Raw genomic sequence first — 9,060 nt, forward strand, 5'->3', positions numbered from 1 at the left:
CCACTATATTTGTGAGTTTTGAAAGGGTCTGTTAAACAGATGCTGCAGGAAAGACACGTATTTCAGTGTGTTAATCTTGGGAAAAGTCAGGCATGGCTCAGAAGGTCAGAAGCTCATTTATACCAGACTGTCCTCCTGCTCTGAAGAAAAACACACGGATTAAATTCCAGATAAACACACACACTCACTGTTTCTTAATAACATCTATACCTTAAATTTGAGCTCCATCGTGCTATATTGGCTGTTGCTTCACTTTAGTTTTCATAGCACAGGAACCTGTGAATCTGGCTGCTTGATAAAAGAGGCAGTCGATAGCACTGGGCTGCATGCAGACACCGCTTCCTTGAGCTGTGTTCGAAATTTCTCTTTAACTTTTCCCCCAGTTCTGCAGTCCTGTAAAGTAATTTTCCAGTTTTCTCACTTAGGAATAACATCCCAGGGTCACCTCTGCCATGTGCTGGGAAAATAACAGCTACCACCTCTGGAACTCGTAAACGGAGGAATTTAATTAATGAAGTCTCCGCGGTGCAATGCGGAGGGGGAAGTGTAAAGAACTGTGGTGCCACTCCAGTTCAGCTTTATTTAGTGCATCAGTGATTTAGTCACTGAAGGATATAAACCAAATAAAAATTATAAATACTGGATGCAAGAACACTAAAAACTTCACAGAAGTAGGCTGAAATACATTAACATAGGATATACCACAGTTCAGGGGACCCAAACAGACTCTAAAGGCGATGATATATTAATTAACCAGCAGAATGAAACAGAAACTAGCATGAGGCTTCTGCAGAGCTGTAAATTTTATGCAAATAAGTTATTTTTTTTAGACAGGGAAGACGTTTTTGGAAAGATACACTTTCTAACCGCAGATTTTACTTCCTTGTTCCGCAAGGTGTAGATGATAGGGTTCAGCAAGGGGGTCAAAATGCAGAAGACAACGTTGCTCATGACGTGGACGTCAACGGGGATGTCCGCCCTGTAGGAGACGTACGCCACGGCGATGGAGGAGTAGTAAGTGCCCACCACGAGCAGGTGGGATGTACATGTTGAAAATGCCTTTGCCCGTCCTTCTTTGGAGCTAATTTTTAGCACGGAGAGGATGATACGGACGTAGGAGAGGGTGACGAGCAACAGAGGGATGACCGACACCGTCATAGCGATGGAGAACCCCAGGAAATTCTGGAAGTCGGCTCTAAAGTCGGAGCACGCTGCTTGAACGACTGCTAGGTGGTCACAGAAGCAGTGCCGGACCCTGGCTGCCTCCCCGAAGGCCAGCCGAGAGGTCTGAGCGATGACAGGGACGGGCACCAGCAGCGCGGTTATCCATGCGCCCGCGGCCAACGTGGTGTTTGCTCTCCTCGTCATCCTGGCCGCGTAGCGCAGCGGGTTGCAGATGGCCTCGTAGCGGTCGTAAGCCATAACGACCAGGATCAGCGCCTCCGTCACCGTCAGCCCGTGGAAGCTGTACATCTGCAGAAAGCAGCCCCGAAAGGAGATGGTTTTAGCGTTGGCCAGGAACATGGCCAGCATCTTGGGGATGGTGGTGGTTGTGAAGAGCACGTCGAGCACGGAGAGGTTGAGCAGGAAAAAGTACATGGGTTTGTGGAGCGTGTGGTCGACCACCACCACGGTGATGATTATGGCATTGCTGACCAGGATCAGCAGGTAGAACAGCAGGAAGACAAAGAAAAGGGGGGTCTGGAAGTCCTGGAGAGCCGGGAACCCCACCAGGAAAAAATCTTTAGTGGAAGCGTTGCTGCTGCAGCTCTCCATGGTGGGGCTGGTCAAGGATGAAGGGGACGCAAGGAAACAGGGATCAGTAACACATCACATTTCTCTGAGGAGTTTTGAGAGGTTCTGCAAGGAAAGCACACGCCGGGGAAATCACAGAGAGCTGAGCACACAGCTCAGCCCCTCTGGTCTCTCGCCTGCAATTAAGGTGATTTGAATTATATGTTGATGATGATGATCACGTCCAAGTCAGCAGAAGGCATGCTCTCCAGCTCTGGACATGAAGAGCAGGACTAGTCTCACCCAGATGAAGGTGGTCTCCATCTGCACTGCTCCTTTTGGGCTCCTTTTTGGTCCATGGGGGATGTTTTGGGGACACAGCTCCTTTGCCCCATTCTGTGCTGAGGAGGAGATGAGCCCCGTTACAAAAATGCCCGTTTTCCTCCCATAAGGGAATTCAGGGACTTAGTTATGGAGCAGTAAAACGCCTTTTAACACCTTAAAACACCTGCCTCTCTTTTGCTAGGATGCTGCAAGGTTTGTTACTGAAAGTCACCCTCCACTATTCTTCATACCCCTGGTTGTCTGCTTGCAGCTCATCAGGTTCCTTACAGTCACCGCAGCGCACAGTTGGTTTCTGCTGCTGTTGCTGAAATTCACATAAAAATGCAGAATTTCTTTTGATTTCCATTTTGTTTCTTGGGACATGAAAACAAGGGCATTTTCAAATCTTTTTTTCTTTTATTTTTTTTTTGGCTGATCTAGGTCAGCATCATGTCTTTTACTATAGTAAGAAATACTTTAGATAAGTTCAAAGACACTAATAAAAAGCTAGGAACGAGTATCAGTCAGTGCCTTCATCTCAGATGGCCTGGCCCACGCTACGTGACAGCTTTCAGCCCTTACATAGCTTTATTTCACATCATTTAGCCCTACAATTACGTTATTCAAATAAGCTTGTGACACTTCCTGGCTTTTTCCAGGAAAGGCCAGGAGGTGTGTGCCACAGTTTTCCACTTATTTCACAGATCTTTTAAGGTTTCTGAGTTACAGGGACTTTTTTCCTCTCAACAGAAATACTTCCTTGGTTGCTCATAAAGATTTAATGCAGATTAGAAAAGACTATGCTGCCCTATGGAATACACTTGTTTGCTGTGGCAAAATAAAACAGCATTTTGGAAACTTCTGGTGTCTTCTGCTCGAGCCGCAAAACTGCAGCTTCACTTTCACAGGCACAAATTCCTTTATAATCCATCTGTTCTGTCTAATAATGGGAAAATCAAGCTCAAAATAATGTTCAGAAAATAAATAAATAAATAATCCCACAGACATAAAAAGCACCCTTGTTTTCATTAGGTTTATACTGAGAAGAAAAAAAAAAAAAAAAAAAAAAAAAAGGACAAATGAAGCTTTATTGAGTTTTTGTGCCTTTTTTTGGTTTCTTTATCCCAATTTAAGAGAAGGAAAAAAAAGTTCTCTTGGAAATGTTTGGTGCTTAGCCTCGAGTAGTTGAGAGTGATGGCTGGTCTCAAGCAATTTCCTAACATTATTAAATCTCTGGTAATTTTCAGATAGTTTTACCTTTCACCCAGAAAGTCATTTCCATAACCATATAGAAGAGATCCATTTAATATTACAAATAAATAGATTTTCTACCCCATTGAGATTTAAATACAATTGATATTTTGCTTACTCTCTCCTCTCATCTAATCTACCCATCTCCATTTCTCCTTCTCATTATTTTTTTTCCAAACTGGTAAGCTCTGAGGATATAATTTGTACAAACAATTCTGTGCTATAAAAAAAAAAAAAAAGCTACATAATATATTGCATTGAATTAAAATTGTCAGCATGTAATGTCCTTAAAATTAGCATTGATTTGAAGTTGTTTTCAGACACTGTAGATCAAATTCCCATTCTTCCGAGCCTGTTGACATATATTACAATCATATTTTTCCATCCTGGGCTCCACGAGAAAAAAAGTAAATCAACACGAAACACTTAATTAGACTGAAAAAAAAAAATATTATCGTGTTAACAGAGTAACATCAGCGATAACTCACTTGCAGTTTGAAGCTATAACAAGGTCTGCCCCTTCCTTAATGTCATCCTCAGTGACAAGTGACAAACCCTGCAATAAATCCACTGGCACCGGGAGTGCTGCCCCGCTCCCAGCCCTCTCCCCAGTGATGCTCTGGGGGCCGTTTTCTTGCTTTTATTCTCCTGGTAGCCCCAATTCTCCACGTTTCTTCTCCTAACAGACCTGGTTCTCCACACTTATTCTCCTGATAGCCCCCTGAGCAGATCTGAATCCCCCTGCTGCTCGCCACCCTTCGCAGTGGTCAGGAATTACGCACGCCAAATTGGTGTAATTTGTGCAATGATGGATTTGTGTAATTTTGTGTAATCCGGAGCAGCAAGGCAGGAGGTTTTGCCTCCCCAAATTCATGGCATGGTGAAGGTGGGCTGTTGGGCTGGGGTTTGGGGCATGACCCTTGAGGGAAACAGCCTTCCCTGCCCAGCTCTGGTTCAGCACCAGCCCTTTCGATGGCGTTGCCTTCCCAATGCCTGGGTCATGCTGTGGAGGGCACAGAATTGGGACATTTCCCTCTCCCCCGCTGCACAACCACGGTGACCCTGCTGCAGGTCAGCCCCTGGTTCCTAATTTCCCTTGGCAGAAACCCAAGCACCACTGGTATTTTGCTGCAGATGGGTCTGTTGGCCACCTCGTGGCCTCTTTCTCTGCACTGACCATGCAGGGAGCCTGCAGACACCACCTACCTACACAAATGTCCCTAACCATCCCTAAGGGAAAGCTGTTGGGTGGCGATCTGAAAAGGGATAAATCCTTCCCATCCTGTGTAAAGAGGCTCTGAGGCTCTAAGGTGCCTACAGTGCAGGATGCATCCTTGGGTGACATGCAGAAAAAATAAAGGTTTGATTGCATTTTTATCTTGAATAATGCACCCACCTGCACCCCAGGAGCATGTAGAGACACTCCACAAAACACAAACCGTGCTCATCTGCACTCCTCAGCCCCATTTGTTCATCCCAGTTGTGGTCATGTCTTTAATACATGAAAGAGCTGGAGAGCTCTACTGGTGGAGGGGTCTGGTGGGGTTTCCTCCAGGCCATTTTGCCCAGGACACTCCCTGGGAAGAGAAAACAAGCCAAAATGCAGGTTTGGGACCAATTCTTTGGGTCTACTACCCTGGGGCTGAACCCTCGAAGGGGGGCAGATTGGGGCTGCAGAGCATCCCTGGGGGCTTGGCAAGTGCCTGACCCTGCTGGGAGCCTGTGGCCCCACAGTTGGGTTGGGTTTGGGGAACTGAGGTGGGACTGGTGCCAGGCTGAGCCAGCTGGCCTTAAACAGAACCTCTGAAATAAGCTTTTTGTGTAAAGGGTGGGTCGTGTGTGTCTTTGTATCCTAGGTGTGTTTTCAGGATTATCTTGCCCCGTGCCGTTCTCCACTTGTGTCAGGGATAGAAACGGGGATGTGCTACCTACGGGTGTCACACCTTCTCCACCCCATTTCTGGGGCTGTTATCCTGCCATCCACCTCCTGCTCCAGGGTCCGGCCACATTTCCAAGCAGACAAACCCACAGAACTGTGGCTCCCTGAGCTTTGATTATGGATAAGAAAAAGTTTCCCCTGCTTTAGTCATCTAGAAATCTAGTCCCAATACTTTTATTCTAAAACAGGTAACCAGATGTCTTGCAGGGCACAGAGAGGAACTCAGTGCTGATTTTAAATCATTCAAGTTATGATCTTGTCAACAGTAATCTGAGTTTTAATTACAAAAAGCTTCAGATATACCCACAACAGATGATTCTGGGGTTATCAAAGCTCTGTTCTTTCTCAACAAATCAGTGGAAAAGTGTGTTACAGGACAATGATCCCTTCTCAAGTTTGGCAATTTTACTGAACTGCCCAAATTCTGGGAAGCACCCACACAGTCAGGGCTAAGAGTTGATGCAGATTTAGGTGTTGTATGGTCTTGAGCACGCCAATATCTGGTGGTATCAGACATCTGCTCCCAGAACCACGGTGCTGTCACCACCATGGAGTGGTTGTCCCAGCTGGGTGGCCATGGCAGAGCGAGGACAAGGAGTTTGTGTCCTCTATCCCAAATATTAATACCTTCAGCAGAGTGTGAGCACACCTGGCCAGCTGTGGGGTGGGCACACACCCCATACTGGGGCACCAGAAGCCAACCAGGCTTCCCAAAGACCACGGCATCCCTTGAAGTCCATGTCCCTTCACCTGAGAGCTCCTGCCCTTCGTGGCTAGGACCCTGTGCTGGGATGGTGGAAGAGCCAAGCCCCATGCTGGTTCAGCTCAGTTCATTGCTTACAGCCCTTAAGACTTCCATTTTCATCGACTTTTCTCCTTCCCCTCCCTCCTTCCCCTTTTTCTCCAGGCTCCGTGAGTCCCACTGGGCTCCTGTGGGTTCCTGCAAACAGGGCAGGCAGCCACTCTGCTCATTTCCACACATTTCCTAAATTACATCTTCCGGAGCAATTTCCCCCTTGAATTTCTGATCCCATCTGAAGAGATGTGGGGCCTCTGATGGCAGAGCTCCTGGGCGCCCTTGTTAAAAATACTCCCGTAAGCATTCAGGGAAAGTTGCACTTCCAAACGTGTTTGTTTTGAAGCTCTAATTCTTACGCTTGGGTGGCAATGCCAATGAAAACAGCACAAATTAGTCTCTCGGCGGTAGCAGCTCCTGGGGGCTTTATTGATGTTTTCCATCATAATTAATACCCAGGGCTGGTGTAATCAGGGCTTGCGTGACCCGCGCTGGGGTGCTGTGAAGCCTCAGGGTGCCCAGGCCTCAGATTGCATGGGGACTGGTGAGCCACAGGGTGCCTGGGGATGCTCTGGGGGTCACAAGGGGCTTAAATGCTGAAATCTGGGGGTTTTGCAGCTCTGCTGTGCTAAGAAGCTCAAGCCAACTTGGTCTATGGAGAGAGGTTGTATTTTGGGCTACACTTCAAGCGCAGCATGGAGACACGATCTGCAGGAAGATGCTTTTCCATAGGTTGGTTATCACCCAAACCCACATAACGCACATTTTGGCAAGTGGATGAATTTCACACCCAAAACAACCTATAGGTGTATAGAATCGTCATAGAGTCATAGAATGATTTGGGTTGGAAGAGGCCTGAAAGATCATTTAAATCCAACCTCCTGGCATGGGCAACGATGCCACCCATTAGATCAGGTTGGCCAAAGCCCCATCCAGCCTGATTTTGAACACCTCCAGGAATGGGGCATCCACAGCTCCTCTGGGCAACCTGTGCCAGTGCCTCACCACCCCTTACAGTGAAGAATTTCCTCCTAATGTCTAGTCTAAATCTATCTTTTAGTTTAAGACCATTTCCCCTCGTCCTATCGTTATCTACCCAAGTAAAGACCTACTCTTCATCTTTTTTAGAAGCCCCCTTTAAGTACTGAAAGGCCTCAACGAGGTCTCCCTGGAGCCTTCTCCTCTCCAGGCTGAACACCCCCAGCTCTCAGCCTTTCTCCATAGGAGAGGTGCTCCAGCCCCTTGATCATCTTCGTGGCCTTCCTCTGGACCTGCTTTAACAGCCCCACATCCTTCTGGTGCTGGGGGGCCCATACTTCAGGTAGGGTCTCAGGAGGGCAGAGCAGAGGGGCACGATCCCCTCCCTCCCCTGGTGATGCAGCATCTCTTTGGATGCCATCCCTTCCTTCTGCTGTATCAACTGCACCGCTCAGCTTGGTGTCATCTGCAGATTTGATGAGGGTGCACTCAATGCCATCGTCTATGTCATCAATGAGATACTGAAAAGCACTGATCCCAGGACAGACCCCTGAGGGACACTGCTTGTCACCAGCCTCCACCTGGACATGGAGCCATCAACCACTCTTTGGGTGCGACCTTTAAGCCAAATCCTTATCCACCAGGTGGTCCACCCTTCAAATCTATATCTTTCCAATTTGGAGACCAGGATGCCATGTGGGACCATGTCAAAGGCCTTACAGATATCCAAGTAGATGACATTGGTCAGTCTTCCCTTGTCAACTGATGCAGTCACTCCATCTCAGAAGGCCACCAGATCAGTCAGGCATGATTTACCCTCAGTGAAGCCATTCTGGCTGTCCTGGATCATCTCTTTGTCTTGCCTGTGCCTTAACATTGCTTCTAGAAGGACCTGTTTTATGATGTTGCCAGGCACAGAGGTGAGGCTCACCAGCCTGTAGCTCCCTGGGTCCTCTTTTCTACCCTTTTTAAAAATGGGAGTGATGTTTCTCTTTCTCCAGTCACCAAAGACTTCACCTGACTATCATGATTTTCCAAATATGATGGAGATCAGCTTGGCAACTCCATCAGCCAGTTCCCTCAGGACCCTGGGATACATGGCATCAGGGCCCATGGCCCTATAGTTGTTAAATTGGGTGAGGAGGTCCCGAACTTACTCTTCACTTACAGTGTGAGGGACTCTGCTCTCCCAGTCCCTCCTAGAGTTTCAGAGACATGAGAGATGTGTGAAGCCTGACCACCAGTGAAGACCAAGGCAAAGAAGTTGCTAAGTACCTCTGCCTTCTCCACATCTGCTGTTACCAGTTCTCCATCTTCATTTGTCAGGGGCAATACACTCTCCTGAGTCTTTTGGGGACAATGTACCTGTAGAAAACCTTCTTGTTTTTCTTCTCATCTCTTGCCAAATTTAGTTCTGTCACTGCCTTGGCTTTCCTGATCCCATCCCTGCACATCAGGACAGCATTTCTGTACTCTTCCCAGGGCAAATGTCCCTGTTTCCACCATCTGTGAATTTATTTCTGTTGCCTAGGTTTGACAAGCAAGTCCTTATCCAACCATACCAGCTTTCTCCCTTCCCTGCTTGATTTATTGCGTATGGGAATAGAGAGATCCTGCACTCTTTTTGAGTTTGGAATAACAAACTCAACTTGCCCCATTTATTTAAGAGACCCCTGACCACACCACAGGCTTCAAACGTCGGAATTTCTGGGTGAGGAAATGCTCGTTTCCCTTCATGCACATGAAATGCTGGCCAGCTACTCAATTCCCCCCCGAGCATGCACAATCGATTCCTAATAAAGCAGCTTAATAAGGGGAGGTTAATAAAATTGAGGTCCTGGAGTCCCCAGCCAGTGATAATGCTGTGGTTAGGTGGGCTTAAATCAATGGAAAGTGCTACATGAAGTCTGCATATGTGGGGTGATGTGAGGTGCTCCGAGGGGGTCCTACAGATGCTGGCACCTCTGCTATGCTAGGAGGGGCCCCATGGTTAACCTGCATGGAGAACAGCCTTCAGCCACCTGCCTGCATCACTGGG

General features: G+C 47.4%; 1 protein-coding gene across 1 annotated transcript; it reads right to left on the reverse strand.

The window, feature by feature from the left end:
- Positions 1–788: 788 nt before the first annotated feature.
- On the reverse strand, positions 789–1,776 carry OR2AT4 (olfactory receptor family 2 subfamily AT member 4; the record flags this gene model as incomplete). Its single annotated transcript, XM_084491568.1, has 1 exon — positions 789–1,776. The coding sequence occupies one exon, from the start codon at positions 1,774–1,776 to the stop codon at positions 805–807; it is 972 nt and encodes a 323-aa protein (XP_084347694.1). The 3' UTR covers positions 789–804.
- Positions 1,777–9,060: the final 7,284 nt, after the last annotated feature.

Source organism: Aythya ferina (assembly GCF_964211825.1).
Source record: "Aythya ferina genome assembly, chromosome: 1".
Taxonomy (NCBI): Eukaryota; Metazoa; Chordata; class Aves; order Anseriformes; family Anatidae; genus Aythya; species Aythya ferina.